This window comes from Dermacentor variabilis, chromosome 11, assembly GCF_050947875.1.
Source record: "Dermacentor variabilis isolate Ectoservices chromosome 11, ASM5094787v1, whole genome shotgun sequence".
Lineage (NCBI taxonomy): Eukaryota > Metazoa > Arthropoda > Arachnida > Ixodida > Ixodidae > Dermacentor > Dermacentor variabilis.
The window spans coordinates 87,672,447-87,690,526 of NC_134578.1; the positions used below are offsets into that span (position 1 = coordinate 87,672,447).

At 43.6% G+C, this 18,080-nt stretch overlaps 1 protein-coding gene across 1 annotated transcript in view; it reads left to right on the top strand.

Annotated features, from left to right (window-relative positions):
- LOC142564731 (uncharacterized) overlaps positions 1–12,137 on the top strand; it is a 78,199-nt gene extending 66,062 nt beyond the window's left edge. Inside the window, exon 9 of the mRNA XM_075675872.1 lies at positions 11,987–12,137. Within this exon, the coding sequence (XP_075531987.1) occupies positions 11,987–12,117 (131 nt within the window). The 3' untranslated portion in view covers positions 12,118–12,137. The remainder of the gene's footprint in view (positions 1–11,986) is intronic.
- The last annotated feature ends 5,943 nt before the right edge of the window (positions 12,138–18,080 follow it).

An 18,080-nucleotide genomic window follows, 5' to 3' on the forward strand; every position in this document is an offset into this window, starting at 1 on the left:
TAATGTTTAAACAACAGTCAAGATTCCTTTACAGTGCCTTCAAAGTAAAAGTATGACTAAGTTTATTAGGACTACATGGGTTGTGGCCCGCATGCCTCTTGCAGGTGTGGTTTATTCTTTTCGGTGGATACATTTTTTCAGGTGACGTGTGCAGTCACCAGATGTACGATGAATATAACATGTTAGCTGTCTTTAAAATGTCACAATTATGACCCATGGGAATTTTTATGTAGATTCACGAAAAAACCGCATTCGAAGACTTGTGCATGAAAGGTGCAAATTGCCAGCGTTCGTCTTCTGAGATATTGATCTTACAATGGAACGCTCAGTACAATGAGCGTCAAGATAAATAAATATAAACGCGAAATACACTAGCATATGCCGTATAAAAGACCAATCTGGAAGTGAAGTGGAGAGAAGGACAGCGGCATTCCCCACTGTGGAGTAGCAAATGGTAATTGGGCTGACTTCTCCCTTTCTCAGACAATCAAATATCGCATGGACGAGGCGATTTCTCTGCATTGACCTATCATTGAATTTAAAATATAGCGTACTGACCTCCAAATTTGATCAGAATTATGCCTGACCACAAGCGCTGTTGAAGTGTCACAAATAATGCAACTACATTCGAATGTGATTTTTCTACTCTGTATATAAATGTACTCGTATTGTATAATCGTCAAGTATAAAAGGCATGTAATAATGTTTTTAAGTATTTATCGACTACATTTGGCTGATGAAAAATTTGACTCATCGGCAGGCGCAAACAACCTGGGCAAGAGTTTAGAATTTTATAATCATCAAGCAAAATATTATGCAGATCCCACGCATTGTGGGAATTGCTGTAAGATGAGCTTTCGGTGCTGTTTAGTTTGATTGACGATAATAACAATGGTCTTGACGGCAAATGTTTAATTTCTTCGAAGTTTAGCCCAGCCTGAGAATTGTGAGTTGATGTTAAACGTTACTTTGCGTACACCACTGCCGTTGCTCTGCGTAGTACACAGAACACGCAGGGGAGGTTTTCGATTGAGGCGTTGCTGTGCTGCATACTTCATAACCTCTGAGAGGGCTGAGCATATTCTTAAGATCACATGGCACATCTCGCCGTGGTAGGAGTATTATACCATAATTGAATTATGGGGCCGTACTTACAAAAACCACAATCCGATTATCAGGCACGCCGTAGTGGCGGACGCCGGATTATTTGTGCCACTGCGGTTTTCTTTAATGTGCCCGTCAACTTAACTGGAAGTGCGTTTTTTTTACTTCGCCACCGTGGAAGTGCGGCTGCCTCCTTTGGGCCGCGACATCAAGCAATACCATAGCCGCAAAGCTACCGCGGCGGGCACAGAAGTGTTGATTGGGCGTGTGACCGCTTCTAGTCAACGCTGTGCAATGGTCCAAAAGAGTTTGTCGCATCTTCTTTCCTCTCCGCCGAGCTTTTGTCATGTCTACAGGCGCCATGAATTCCCTCGCCCGATGCGGTGTGCGAGACAGCAGCACTAACAGTAGGGGCGAAGAAAGCTTCGTTTTAAGGAACTACAAGGATGGTTACGAGTGTGTAACCATTTTTAACCCTTGAGGCCAAAAGTACAGGCAAGCCTACAGGTGCGCCTGCGCATGCTCACATGGTGCGGGGCAGATGGTCAGCCCGAAGCGCGGCGCGAGCACGGATATCTGCGCCAAACAGATATCGGAGTCTGGAGTGCTGGCAAGATTGTGTGCAGTTTGGTCTTTAGTCGTGGAACGAGATGCCACTTTAGATCGCCATGTAGACAACGAAGAATCAACTGGGAGTTTGAACGACCATCCTCCTGCACTCTGTTTAGGGGTAAATGATGTTTTGTGGCGCTCACGCTTCAAGTGCTACGGTTCGCTTTCATGCTCCGGTGATCACCGGAATTCTAAGCATACAGTGGCGCAGACTGGCACACAGCAGTGCGCCATGTGAGGCACCGCCTCCGGTGTTGCGGGTTCTGTGATGTTGTGTACAACCTGGCAAAGGCGACGTGGCATCATACACCCACCACGTATTCATGAAGGGAAAGCGAGGAGTGCCGTAGACGTGACATTACTTCCACAATATGGAGCGAGCCATGGGGGGTTCTCGCCATCCGTGATGGTGATGGCGATTATGTGATAATTTTACTGGCTTCTTCTTTGAAATGTAGTGGGGCAAAATGTAACTGACCCTGCCGTAGATGTTCATGTTTTATTACAGTTATCACAGTTTAGCATTTTGCCTATCGCTCCTCGATGTTTTCTTTCTTGAATAAAACATATACCTCTACATTATACAGTTACCTAGGCCTGTGACGACTCTGGTCCTATCAGTCACTTTCCTGCTTTTTTTCCACCCATACTCTAAACGCGTCTTACTTATATCGACTGCCTCGACAGTTAAAGCTTCCACCCACTATTAATTTCAGCGTACCTGGAATGTGGTCGTTTCCTACCGGTGATTGTCGGATCTTGACATTAAATTAAAACGTGATAAATACATTGAGGTTTTTGCTGCACCAGACAAATTCGTCGTCTTGTTGCTAATGTTTTTTCTTATATAATTTGGTCCTCAAGCAGCCAACTCGTCTCTCGTACTGATAGATAGGCATTGTTCTTTTTTTATTGTAGAAGTTTTCACTCGTGATATATTTCTGGCATCATTAGTAAATATACTTGGTATTTCTTCTTAACATCCCTTGCATTCAATCTACCGTCTCTGTTTCACCCCCTTTCTCTCCGCCAATCAAAGCTGTTTCCTTAGACATTCATTTGTCATGTAACTGTCTATAAACTTGCTGGATCTTCTCTTGAGCTTTCGAGCCTAAGTGAATTACTTCACCTTTTTGTGAAATTTTTGAGCTACAGATATGCAGGCCCTTGGGACACGAGCGTGCACTTTCCCCAATAGAGCCGAACAGCCTTCTCGCTGTGAACGGCGCCAACGCCGAGAAACTGGCCGACGAGTTAAGAAAAGCATAGGCTTTCAAAAAGAGTCGTGTTCAGAAGGGATTGTCTTTAAATGTCGGATGGAAGCGCAACAGATAACAAAGAAATTAAAACATTGTTTTCTGAATTCATGTACCGGATGTATTTGCTCTCTCCCTACACAAAAGTGTGTTACAGAAATTAGCATTGCAGGGTTTAATTTGCATATGGACAGAAGAATGTAGAAGACTACGATTCTACCTTCACAAGGGCCCAACAACAGGATACTGAGCTATATTTATTTATAAAGCAGGGTAGCAAAAAACAATAGCCATTTATTCTATTAATTTATTTTAATACATTCAATGCCCTAAGGCGTTAGAGAAGGGAGTGGGGACGAAATGTGAAAAGGGCATAGTTACCTGACGCTGTGATAGTCCCCAAGAATCATCGATGAGAGCTGTAAATACAGATATAATAATCTCGTTTACGATAGAGGTGGGCAGGCAATTCTCATCAGTTCCTGTCTACGGTACAAAACAGTAAACAAAGTGTTACAAACAAGGAACGACAAATGTCTTTCAGGGCTCTGTACGCAACGAATCATGAAACAATTATCTATGTAATTCGCTCAGGCAGGCACTATGAAACGTATATTTTTTTAAAGTGCACATAAAGGGGACATTTTGCTGTGCAACAGAAGTTTAGAAACCTGTAATCATATTTTTCTTAATCAACGCTCTCGAATGATGTAAGTATAATCACACGCAAGGGTGTTCTGGGGAAGGTTTTCAATATACATCGAAGAATTGCTAGTGGACCAGGTAGCATTCCTGATTTATTCTTAAGGTGATGTGCTGCGCAGATTTCTTTATTTCTTATGTTTATATTTAACTTATCACTGAGATCATACGATATCCCATATGATTGGCGAAAGGCACGTAATGTACGAATTCATAAAACAAGGGAGTCGCCTTCAGATAACTAACTATCGCCCAGTTTATATAACCAGTCAATGTTGAAAGTAGTTGGAGTATGTTATTGTAAGTTACCTGCAGCAAATCTTGGTTAAATATAAGATACCATCTTTTACAAGGACCGTTTTCGAAGAGGTATGTCTACAGTCACGCAGTTAGTCTCGGCAGTTCCCGAATTGTTTAGTGTTCTTGATATGTCTGGCCAGGTGAATGTTTTGTTCTTGGATTTTTGTAAGAACTATAACAAGGTTCCTCATGGTAACTGATTGTTGAAGTTACAGTACATTGCTCTACTGTTCAGTATCGAAGAATGAATTGCTGCATATCTTAAAGACAGACAACAATTTGTTCAAGTGCAAGATTATTCATGCAGCACGATATTACTTACCTCCAGGATTCCCCACAAAAGTGTATTGGGATCGTTGTTGTTCTTAATTATATAAGCGATTTAATAGATATGTTACCAAATGATGTTTCAATCGTATTTGTAGATGACTGTGTTGTTTTTAAAAAGATTTGTATGGACGAGCATAATTGTCTACAGGCAGCTCTCCAGGCAATTGATGATGGGTACGCAGAATGGCGCACGGAGCTGAACAAGGAAAAGAACTGTTCTTCTCTGTGTCACAAGAAAGAAATTTATCCACGTATTCAGGGATCACCTTAGCAGGAGTGGGATTTGCTAAGCTGACAAGTATAAGTACTTAGTAGTTACCCTTTCGAAAAATATGTCATGGTACACACATACCACCGACATTTGTGCTTCGACTTTAAAAAGTTATCTTTTCTTAAAAGAAAGCGTAAGAAGGCTGTCGCCAATACAAATCTTTTAGCATATAAATGTATAAGGTTCATGTTGAAATATGCGTCGGCACTGTGCGATCCCTACGCAAAGAAGGACACTGATAAATTGGAACCTATTCAAAGAAAAGCAGTAAAATTGATATGCCCTAAATATAGAAGATGAGGTTCTCCTTCCTTGCTCATGGACGAACACCACATTCCAATGTTACAAGGCACTGGAATGCAAAACAAGTCGACTTCTGTTCCTTTATAAACTTTTTTCTGGAAAAATCCCAATAAACCTTCCGCATTGCATTCAGCAAGTTACAACCAGGCGAACAAGGCATACAACACAACATATTGACTCGGACTTTTTCAAAATCAAACTCATATGAGAACAGCTTTTTCCCTAAAACATTGAAAAAATTGAACGAATTACCACAAACCACTTTCGAATCTCACGACTTCCCCATTGAACTGGAATGCACTTTTTGTAAGGAAATGTGCCTTGAGTTGTAATGTGTCCTCGATTTGTGGAGTCTTTTTGCGATGGAAGATTAGGGTTGAAATGGTGGCCTCGATCTTCCTCTCTCTTATTCTTTTTCGTTACCTATTTGGAAACTTACTTGAACTTTAGCAATACTTAATTTTATGTTCTAGATTTGTGGCCTTTTTATTGCTGATCTGGATAGGGTTGAATTACAGGCAGATCTTGGTTCTTATTCTTGTAGAGCCTCATCACTTTTCAGACTTGGAATATCCCTCCTGTTTGGGCCAGTGAATAGGCCTGCGGTATGGTTAAAGAAAATAAAAATAACGAAATAGTACATAAGGTACAGCGTGCAGTAGGGTGATTCCCAGATTCCAATATGCTAAGATACTAATTGCACTTGTGTATTCAAGTTCAGAACGCACAAGTGGTTTATACAGTATAAGTTTGAGCCTTGATGGTTCTCTCCAAAAGCAGCGACTTAAGCAACCTAAACATTCTATTAGCGTCATTGACTACATAATATTTGGGAGGTTAGCAGGAGAGATCAGCAATTATGTGTTCTACAAGATATTTATAGGAAATTATTTTAACAACACAAACCCAACTATTCTCCATGAAAGAGGGTTGGCTGGAGGTGCTTTTCAAGATATTTTCATGGGAAATGGTGGCGTCACAACGTAGAGTTAAAATTTGCCAAGTGGAAAGAATTGCCAAGACCAACTCCCTGGACCTAGTGTGGGGGTACAGCATACGACGTTTCCTCGTGTTTTCTGCGTTAGCGAAGAACAATCACTTAGCACGATGGCTGCTTATGTACAAAACTCAAATTGTGATCTTGCTACCTCCGAGAGAGAAATATTTTTCAATTTCGGTCTCGTGTGACATTAATCTATACAGATGACCTCCAGATTGAACAGGTCGACTTAATTTGCACGAAAAAAATGGATTGGCATGGCAGCACTTCATTCGTCACTGGAGCAAGTGCATGCACATAAAGCAACGTGCTTACAAGTCCCCATGGTGAGTTCAGCCACAAATTATGAAAGCGAACAAAACAAGAACATCAAGCGTGTTTGGGTTGCAGTCCGTTAAACCAATTCAAGCTGTCAGTTAACCCCAAAATCCATGACATCAAGCGTGCTCTATTGTGCCTAGGCTGATTATCCCTTCCCAGTCTCATTAGAACGTCTAGACAATAGAACCACTGTAACGTGATGGCTTTCATTATGGTGGCGGAGTGCCACATCATGCCGCTGGAAAATTGAAGCCTAGCTGTTCCTAAAGCATGCTGCTTGATAAGAAATATATGAGGAAGCGGGTTACGGTCAGTGATCACAATCACTAGATCCCCCCAAAATCCCGTGTAACACTTACTTAATATATAAATTAGTGTCAATAATACCAGTTCTACTGGGGCCTATCGAGCTTAATTTAGTATACAACAATATCTGGAGAAAGAAATTAGAACTGTCCATCCTTCAGTGGAAAAAAAAATCAGTGAAATCAGTGAAAGACAAGCACCGGCAGTGAGACGAAATGTCTGTAAAGCGAAAGTCGGGCTTTGAAGGATCAGGGGTCGCAAGGACAGGAGCCTCATGAACTTTTCGTTTGAGCAAATTAAAGACGCTTTCCGATTCGTTCGGCCAATGTGTTCGGTTGAATATTTTCTTGTCCGTGAACGATGTTAAAGACTGGTAGTTAGATACATTACCCATGCGGTTATACGACTGGCATGCCTTCCTTCCATTTTTCTGCATTGACCCACGCAGCTTGCAGTTCTTCATTACGCTGTTTCCGTCGAAATCAACGCGCATCGTTCTGCTGACTTTCAACATCGTCATATATTTCTAGAGTTTCCGTCACGGTCATCTAGTGCAACATCTCTAATTTGCCTGATTTACGGACAGCTTTCGACTGTCTGACAAGCACTGACTAATTCTCCGCTCTGAGCGCTCGAATCGATGCAGCCCGTATGCCCTCCTCCTCCCATCTTTTATGTTCGTGGAGCTGGTGCAATACCTTTGCCCATATGAGACAGTCGTAGCCTATTCGCTTATTGATAAGAACGGCGACTGTAAAGGTGTGGCCTCTACGTCTTCAATGAAAAATCCTGCACCACGTAACACTAGTCGTTTTACAGCGAACTTTGCCTGCGCCTTACCACTGAATGCTGACGCCAAATGTTTGTTCCGTTGGATGCTTTAAAGTGCGCCGGAACAATGCTTTCCCGCAGTAATTCGATATTAGCACTGCTACGGATGATAACCCATATCACTTTGTCGATGCAATTTATTTTAACATTCCAGCGATTTATACAAGGAGCACTTAAGGTATGTGCTGCAAAAAGCACTGACAGTCTTTCTCCGTGGTTATCCTTGTTAGCGATATTATCATGATGACAAGGCATGCAACAGCGTAATGCCTACAGCTTCCCCAGTAAAATCAACCTCATAAGTCTGGCTTTGCTTTGTCAGGTACCTTGCTTCAAACTAGTTGTATCTTACGTGCCTACACATTCCAGAATACCTTCGGCACAATCAGCCCTTTGCTTTTTACCACCTTCTTGTCCATACGCCAATGGTCCATATCAACCAACGCGCGCTCCCTTTGCCCATGACGTCGCCGTAAGGCTGCAAAAATGTAGTTTCTTTTCTTGCTTCCAGCACTTCCTCTCGCAACCAAATATATTTATTTTCTTTTGCTATTGCGGCCTTCAAGTGCTCATATAAGATCAGCTCGATGTGGGCCTCGAGGTACTTATTCTCAGGTGCCGCCACGTCCTCTAAATCTTGGTGGCGGTGGAGACATATCGCGAATGTTTTTCACATATCCCTTTCTTGGCATTCAAAAAGCGTGCTTGATGCTCAGATTTCGACAGCTCTGGCTATAGAAGAACGATTGATTTGGTCACTTCATTGTTCTCGTATTGCTGGACAGTGAATCGAATGTTTATGTAGGCCATGGGATTGGAGATTAGTCGGAAAAGCGCCTTGTCCCGTAGATACTGGGTGAGCTTCTAGTCAGCTCTCCACAGAATGAAGCCACATGAAAACCTCTCCGTTTGATGGCAACTTTTGACATGGCCCTGGGAGGAGCCTAAAGAAACGTTGGAGACCCATTAGACGTCCTCAGAGATTGTACGTTTCCTTACCTGTCACGCAATATACCGACGATGCCTAATTAACTTCGAGCAAGCTCAAGTTCAAGCTCCAAGTCTTTTCTTCTGCTAGCTTCGTTGTGTATATTTCTCTCTCAGAGAGAAGCATACTATACTCGCTCGAACTGTAACAACCGTCACTATCCCCCACGCTAGCCATCTCACTCGTCTGTTTTCCGAACTGAGATGACCGAATGAGATTTTATAAAATGTGACCTCGTGAAGGAGCTATCACACTCTTAAACAACGTCGCCAAGGGAATGGCTAAGCGGTATAGAGTCTTTCGAGGTTTCCGCAATGCTGGCTATTACTTAGCCTGTAATGTTGCTCGCCTGCTTAGTGTCCGGAATGCTGTTCACGCCGACAAAAAGCTACCTCTGACAGCGCTTTGCTGCTCGAGTCGAATTCATCTTGTCAGCTGCCTGATCTCCACACCGTGCGGATTTTATTCGCTTCTATAATGCGTGTCACCACTCGAGTTTTCGAGGTACTTGACGGCGCGCTTGATTCCGAAGTGAAGATGCTACGTGGTTCTCGGCTGCGCTCACAAGAGCGGACGGCCCGATTTACATATTACGCTGTGGGATCAGTATTGTACGGCCCGTGTGAGCCTCCGCTGATCGACATCGCTCCCATCAAAGTTTCTCAATCGGTCCATATCGCCAAGTTGCCTTCAATTGGGTGTCCTCGCAACAGTCCTAAAACTCCCTTAGTGGCGAGGCACCAGTGGGCGAGCGTGCGTGACCAAACTTTACTAGTTGCTACCCGATACCAGCACTCGTCTGGCTAGTGCAGCAGCGGCGGATGCTCGGGAATTTCACCAAACCTGTGGTGGGAAAAGACACAAACACACACGCACCATCAGAAATGTCTACTGCGCTTCTTTTTGAGGTTAAAACCCACTTAAACAAACGAGCGTCGGGTTGTGGTATCATCATCATCATCATCATCATCATCATCATCATCATCATCATCATCATCATCATCATCATCATCATCATCATCATCATCATCATCATCAGCCTAGTTACGCCCACTGCAGGGCAAAGGCCTCTCCCATACTTCCCCAACAACCCCGGTCATGTACTAATTGTGGCCATGCCCTCCCTGCAAACTTCTTAATCTCATCCGCCCACCTAACTTTCTGCCGCCCCCTGCTACGCTTCCCTTCCCTTGGGAACCAGTCCGTAACCCTTAATGACCATCGGTTATGTTCCCTCCTCATTACATGTCCTGCCCATGCCCATTTCTTTTTCTTGATTTCAACTAAGATGTCATTAACTCGCGTTTGTTCCCTCACCCAATCTGCTCTTTTCTTATCCCTTAACGTTACACCTATCATTCTTCTTTCCATAGCTCGTTGTGTCGTCCTCAATTTGAGTAGAACCCTTTTAGTAAGCCTCCAGGTTTCTGCCCCGTAGGTGAGTACTGGTAAGACACAGCTATTATATACTTTTCTCTTGAGGGATAATGGCAACCTGCCGTTCATGATTTGGGAATGCCTGCCAAACGCACCCCAGCCCATTCTTATTCTTCTGATTATTTCCGTCTCATGATCCGGATCCGCCGTCAGTACCTGCCCTAAGTAGATGTATTCCCTTACGACTTCCAGTGCCTCGCTGCCTATTGTAAATTGCTGTTCTCTCCCGAGACTGTTAAGCATTACTTTAGTTTTCTGCAGATTAATTTTTAGACCCACTCTTCTGCTTTGCCTCTCCAGGTCGGTGAGCATGCATTGCAATTGGTCTCCTGAGTTACTAAGTAAGGCAATATCATCAGCGAATCGCAAGTTACTAAGGTATTCTCCATTAACTTTTATCCCCAATTCTTTCCAATCCAGGTCTCTGAATACCTCATGTAAACACGCTGTGAATAGCATTGGAGATATCGTATCTCCCTGCCTGACGCCTTTCTTTATTGGGATTTTGTTGCTTGCTTTATGGAGGACTACGGTGGCTGTGGAGCCGCTATAGATATCTTCCTATATTTTTACATATGGCTCATCTACACCCTGATTCCGTAATGCCTCCATGACTGCTGAGGTTTCGACTGAATCAAACGCTTTCTCGTAAGCAATGAAAGCTATATATAAGGGTTGGTTATGTTCTGCACATTTCTCTATCACTTGATTGATAGTGTGAATATGGTCTATTGTTGAGTAGCCTTTACGGAATCCTGCCTGGTCCTTTGGTTGACAGAAGTCTAAGGTGTTCCTGATTCTATTTGCAATTACCTTAGTAAATACTTTGTAGGCAACGGACAGTAAGCTGATCGGTCTATAATTTTTCAAGTCTTTGGCGTCCCCTTTCTTATGGATTAGGATTATGTTAGCGTTCTTCCAAGATTCCGGTACGCTCGAGGTCATGAGGCATTGCGTATACAGGGTGGCCAGTTTCTCTAGAACAATCTGTCCACCATCCTTCAACAAATCTGCTGTTACCTGATCCTCCCCAGCTGCCTTCCCCCTTTGCATATCTCCTAAGGCTTTCTTTACTTCTTCCGGCGTTACCTTCGGGATTTCATATTCCTCTAGACTATTTTCTCTTCCATTATCGTCGTGGATGCCACTGGTACTGTATAAATCTCTATAGAACTCCTCAGCCACTTGAACTATCTCATCCATATTAGTAATGATAGTAATTAGTAATGAGTAGGTTGTGGTACAGCTCGACCCAATAGTAAAAATTGGTGCATTTGCAGCAGAAACAGCTTTGGTAGTAACTTCTGCTTACGAGATAGGTGGTCCACCATTTCAGAACTACCCCAAAGGCGAACTCTCTGCAGTGGGCACCTCTGTTGTCACTGCAAATACATCTGCGATGCTCGGATGTTGCTTGACTGCGCCAGCAAATTCATGTTCTTGCTTCAGACAGCTTGGAAGGTAGCTGGGAGAAATCGAGGCAAGTTCTCTATATGTAGTGCGCGAAGTTTATATAGCCAAGCCAGCTATATTGAAGGTCGCGAAGTATGTCTGGTGGTAGGCAATCTTGTGCAAGTCCCAGAAACGTAGTCTCTGGATGAAGAATGTGAAGCTCTCTATCCTGATAATCACCAGGTGATAACACTCGTGTAGTGGTACAGGCGCCTGTATACACAAAGAATCAGTGTGACATTGGAAACTGTGAGAGTGGCAACATTCTTTCAGTTCTTCCTTGGTCACGCCCGACTTCGCTCTCTATGCCGTATGTGAGGCATCCGCCTCGTCATTGGCCAGATTTATCATTGCATCACTGATGCGTTTGTGTGAAGCAACAATATAAGTGGACAGGTCCCGTTAAGCAGGCGCATTTCATTTCAAAACAGCGGCACGAAAACGAAACAGACAATAGATGCCTAACCTTGCGGAGATCTGTGGGTTTGGCTATAGTACACTGGCTGTAGCCTCTGCGACGTTCGTAATTGTTTTACTCTAGGTGAGTATTTTCCGCTTTTCGTATGTCCACGAGGAAGTTATTGGTGTTCACATCATTTTGCTTGAATAGTTTTATTTATAGATCGCATGAAAACTATTGCATTTCAAGTTATTCGCTGTATTCTCGAATGTTTTGCTTCTCCGTGCTCTGGTAAAATGAAAGGAGGAAGTTTGGCTTCTTCATCTCGGAGTTTAAATGTATGAGAGATTAATAATTATGCATTCATTTTCAGTGACAGCAGACTGCTTCTTCTGGACCACTAAAAGCAAGGCTAGAGGGAGCCATTTTGAGTGCGATTTCATTTGGGAGTACTATTGTCATTTCCCTACGGATGTGCCATTTGATGGGAGAGAATGTCAGTAGCTGTATGATGTGTCAATAAATGCGAGACATTAGCTGCGGAGTGCTATACCATCTTTGACAAGTTTCATTTCTTATTCTACTGCATGTTCACTTTTTTTTCTGAGCAATGAGCTTATTTAAAAATATATTTCTAGCGTAAACGTACTGCTGATATTTATTCTAAAACTTTCAAAAGTTAAATTGTTTGAGATGTCGTGTTTTTTTCAGCACGTGTTATTATTTCCCAGAGTTGCCTCATAACCTCGGCAGGTAAAGCAACTCAAATTGATGAATATGGCGCTTGAACAAGCACAGCGACTGTCTTCCCAGCAAGGTTTTATTTTGCTTGTTCGATGGGAGGTGGGTGTGGAAGTAGCCGAGATAACTGTGATGCTTCGCTTGGTTTACAGGATAGCTTGACGGGGTGATGGATTAGCGAAAAGAATTTGAACTCCCACGCCGAAGAACAGAGTAACTGCAAACGAAATACACAACGCATTGTGTTTTATTGCATTCAAAAAATATGTCATGAGCAATTTCCTCCTAACGATTCGCACACCACACTACTTTCATCAAATACGGGTATCAGTACGGACTTTATTGCCAGTATTGTTTCAACCATTCTAACGCACAAGGCCCCACCAAATGGTGTGTTTTGTGAGAAACAAAAATAAGTACTAAAGCCTCTTCTCAGGTAATGCATTGGGGTCTTTGAGGAGAAATACGTCAAATGACATGAATTATTTGACAATATTTTCCTAATCTGCTTTTAAGTAGTTAGGAGACCGTGGTGCTCAACATTTCATAGAGGGGCACAGTGTATGGACCATCTGGTTTGGTTGTTTGTAAACTTACGTAATTCAAATGCCCTAACGTGCTAACTTTCCGTGAGGCGTTTGATTTTCGCCCAAGACAGAAAGCAAAGCCATTCAGATAATAATGGTCGGCTGTAACTGAACACGTGGATAGCAAATGTTTTCAAATGATATATATATATATATATATATATATATATATATATATATATATATATATATATATATATATATATATATGTACGAGAAGAAAGGTGGTTAACCGAGGGGCCCGATTTTGATCAAGCATATCGTAAGAAGCCAATAAACACTGACACCAAGGACAACAGAGGGGAAATTACTTCTGCCTAATAAATGAAATAAAGCAACGATAAATTAATGGAAATTGAAGTGGATGAAAAATCAACTTGCCGCAGGTGGGAACCGAAGCCACAGCCTTCGAATTTCACGTGCGATGCTCTACCAATTGAGCTACAGCGGCGCCGTTTGCCTATCCACTTTCTTTGGTATTTATGTGCCCTAGTACTCCCAGGGTTCTGCTACGGTATGATGACTAAACAACAACTGACAGTCGCGACTCAATATCGCACCCCATATATGGAGGACGCTGGGGAGACAGCGCGGGAGGGAGGCGTGGCGGCTTCGACTCCGCCAACAAGAGCCTATTTTGCACGGCCGCGCGCGATTGCGCACGATGTATCATGAAGAGGATGTGCACAAGGCTCGTACAATTGTGCGCGCGGTCTTCTCGCTGCCAGTGTTGCTAGGTTTGGCTATATATTGCCAAATTGAAGGAGGAGGAGGAGAAAAAACTTTATTCTTGTCCTGTACAAGGTTTTGCCGCCTGCTGGCTAGTCCCATGTTCGGACCGGGAGGTCAAGCCTCCTAGCCCTATCACGGGCGTACTGGACAGCCAGGACTTGAGGGATATGATCTGGAGATCTGATCATTCCTGAAAACCGATTCCGGAAAATGCCAGGGCCGAGCGACCCACACTCCCAGAGCAGATGTTGAAGCATGCAAATCTCCTTTCTGCATGCTTTGTATATAGTATTCATGTCAGCAATGTCATACCATTCCTTTATTTGTGCATGTGAATAATAAGACTCTGTCATTGCCTAAGTGTAACTGCTTGTGTTCTGTTTAGCCTATAGAGAGGAGGTAGAAACTCCCTCCTTCCCATGTAGTAATTGAAAAAAAAACTTGTAACTTGTAATTTCATTGTATGTAATGAGCGTATGTCCCTGTAAGTTCTCCAATTCAGGATAATCAGAACCATATGTGAAAGCGGCTGGGTCTGTAAGGTCGCGGGCGACGCTTTTGGCCGATTCATTTGAATTGACAGGAATACCATCAAGTTAACCAAGGTGCGCCGGGAACCAATAAATGTAACGTGTAAGATTTGTTTGCCTTTTGTTAATTATTCTCGCAGCCTGTGGGGCAATTCTTCCCCTACTGAAAGCTGTAATAGCTGTTTTCCAGTCGCTATATATTTCTATGAATCTACCGTCTGTTAGTGCCAACGCAATCACAACTTGTTCAGCGACTTCAGGTTTGCTAGTGTAGACCGTGGGGCAGTCGATGCACTTGACTTGATGATCCACTACTGCTGCCGCGAACTTAGTTCGATCCTTGTTGATAGCCGAATCAAAAAAGCAGGCTCCTCTGCCCCCTTTATCCATTTTCTTGATTAACGCCATGGCTCATGCACCTGTCCTGTTGATGTTATGTTTTGGGTGCATATTCCTCGGTAGCAGTGCGACAATTATGTTGTCTGGGAATTCTTGGTTAACTTTAGTGTACTGTGCTGGGTCTGTAATAGGGTTGATCATGATCTTGTCCAGGATTGATCTTCCCGTGCTGGTTGTAGATAGTCTCGCTATTTGTGATGTTTCTTGAGCCTTCGCCATATCAATGGTCGTGTTGTGTATTTCTAACTTGAGCAGTTTTGCAGGGCTGGTTCCAATAGGGAGCTCCAATGCACTTTTAACAACCTTCTAGATCGCAGCGTCCAGCTTCTTGAGTTCAACCTGCGTCCAGTTGTACATGGCCGCGGCGTATGAAATATGACAGAGTACGAAAAAGTTGATTAACCTCATTAGGTTGTCTTCTTTCATGCCCTTGTGTCTTCCTGCCAGGCGTGTGAACATCCAGAACGCGTTATCCGTTTTAACGGTGATTTTTTTGACATCCGTATGGTTTCCACCGTTTGCATCAATGAAAAAGCCTAGTACCCTGATCGCGTTGACTCTTGGTATATTGGCACCATTTTCTGTATGCAGGTGTATATTGCTTTCCGATAGACGTTTCCAGCCCTTAGGCCTGCCCCCTTTTTCACGTCTACAAAGTAGCAAAGCCGATTTATGTGGAGAGCACCTGAGTACAGTGGGTCTCAGGTATTCTTCCACCGTCTTGATCGCTTCAGTCAGTGCATCCTGTATCTGCCCTTCACTGCCACCAGCACGCCGTACTGTGAGACCATCAGCTTATATGGTATGGTCAATGCCCTTAACATTGACCAGCTTTCTGAACAGACCAATCATGCACAGGTGTAAAAGGACGGGAGAGATCACTTATCCTAGGGGGGTTCTCGATCTCCGAGCTGAACCACTTCCGAGTTTGTGTCTCCGACCTTCATCTTCGCCGTGCGTGCTTAGAGAAAGGATTTTATGTATTTAAACATCCTCATCCCGAGTCCAATGTCATCTGTCCTTTTGAGGATATAATCATGCTTGATGCTGTCGAATGCTTTTTGCAAGTCTAATCCCAGTATGGCCATAATATTTCTATAATATCCGTCGAGTATGTGGTGTTTAATTTGCTCCATGGCATCCTGCGTGGATAGTGCGGACCTAAAACTCAGCACGTTGTGAGTGTATATATTATTGTCCTCCAAGTGATCTTTAGCTTGTTAAGGATTGCGTGTTCAGCAACCTTCCCCATATATGATACAAGTGATATTAGCCTTAAGTTGTCCAAGCTTGGAGGTTTACCCGGTTTCGGTATTAGTATAAGTTGTGAAGTTTTCCATTCTTCTGGGACTTCGCCTGAGATCCATGCTTCATTGATGAAGTCTGTCAGCGATTCAATCGACGGCACATCGAGATTGCTAAGCGATATGTTTGTTACTCCATCAGGACCGGGGGCTGACTTTCGATTTAGTTCACCTAACACCCTCCGGATTTCATATGTGGTGAAGGGTTGGTCGAGTTCAGGTAGAGTGGCTGCCCTGTATTCTGATGGAAGTCGCTGGTCCTGCTCATTTCTAACTGGTAGGAATTTGTCAATTAGTTGATTGACAACTGTTTCGATGGGCTGATCTTTAAGGGCTACGTGTATAGCTCTGGCAAGGCTGTGTCTCTCGTCGGATTTAGTGCCTTTTTTATCCAGCAGATGCTTGATCGATTTCCACGTCTAGCCGTTCCTTATTTGCCCATCGATTAACTCACAAAACTCGTCCCACTGTTGCTGGCAGAGGGCGTTACACTATTGTGCGATTTGTTTGTTAAGGTCTGCGATTCTTTTTCTCAGCCTACGATTTAGCCTTTGGGCCCGCCACCTTCGTGGTATGGCTTTCTTCGTTTATATTAAGTTGGCAAGCTTCGAGTCTATTGCCTCTATATTACTGTCTGCAACAATTCTTTTGGACGCCGTTTTAATGTCCCTTCTGATGCCCTCAAACCAGTCTGAGATTGAGTATGGTGGTTTTTTTTCCGCTTTGCGCTCTTAACTTACGAAAAGATCCCAATCTACTACCTCGAATTCTCGAGTTCGGTCTCTCATCTTCCAGTTTGACTTCTATTACGTAATTATTGCTGCCAAAATTCATATTTGTGTTAGTCCATGAAACATGCTCTTTGTTCTGAATGAACGTAAGGGCAGGTGTTGTGTCTCTGCAGGCAGAATTGCCAACCCTTGTAGGATGTGTCTTATCCGTGATTACGACCAGGTCTAGCTCATCCGGGTGGTTGCACAGATTCCTGCCAGTGGCATTCGTCGTAGCGTAGCCCCATAGCTCCTGGGCTATGGGGCTACGCTATGTGGCTACGGTGTTATCGCATATGCCAGCAGGCTCCTCTCACCCGCGGAGCGCAACTATTCCATCACTGAGCGTGAGTGTTCGGCCCTAGTTTTGGCGGTTGCGAAGTTCTGCCCATACTTATATGGCCGACCCTTTTCCGTTATCACAGACCATCACGCGCTTTGTTGGTTATACTCGCTCAAAGATCCTACTGGAAGACTTGGTCGCTGGGCCTTACGCCTCCAAGAATACTCGTATACTGTCACCTACAAATATGGCCGAGTACACAAGGACGCTCACTGCCTGTCTCGCTACCCGGTAGACGAGCCTGACGACGCCGACAGTAGTACCGCCAACGGCATTTTCTGTGTGTGCGCCTTCGCTAACATCGCCGATGAGCAGTACCGAGACCTATCGCTGCGAGCACTCATCGAGCGGCTGTGCTCTACACCTACTGACAGATCCGTTCGCCGATATGTTAGTTAATTCAGGTTTAATGGCGCAAAAGCGACTTAGGCCATGCTGCGCCAGTTACACGACAGTTTAAGATCCAATGTTAAGGCAGCATTAGCTGTGTTACCTTAAAGTCGATGCAGATAACCGGTTTCATCTAAAAACGCGAACAAGTTTGTGAATGGCACTAGTGGATCATCGTCCAATATTAAGGCAGGGTGCAAAGGTGTAAACGATACAAACTGTTGAAATGTTTCCTCCTCTGTGTTTCAGTGTGTGGACATGATATAATGATGTGGGTTACTGTAAGCGTTTCATGACATTTCTCGCATGTTGGTGGGTATTCGTTTCGAACTAAAAAATTGTGTGTTAGATTCGTGTGTCCAATCGGAAGTCGACATAACATAACCTCATAGAACTGTTCTTGGAGAATACATGATTCCCACTCGCGAAGGAGCACTGTAAACAAAAAAAAACACCCAGATGGGCGTTTTTTGCTTTTCATCTAGCGCGTGTCCTTTTGTACATTTTTTTGCTGCCATTGAAAGGGCGTACAATAAAACTACCATTGACGTGGGCATTATTTGGGCACACAACGGGAGTACCGTAATACGTCTACTTCACCCCCATTTGACTGGGAGGTACAATGGTAGTTTTGTGAAGGAATTAAAGGCATTTTAGTTTAGGTGCGGCAA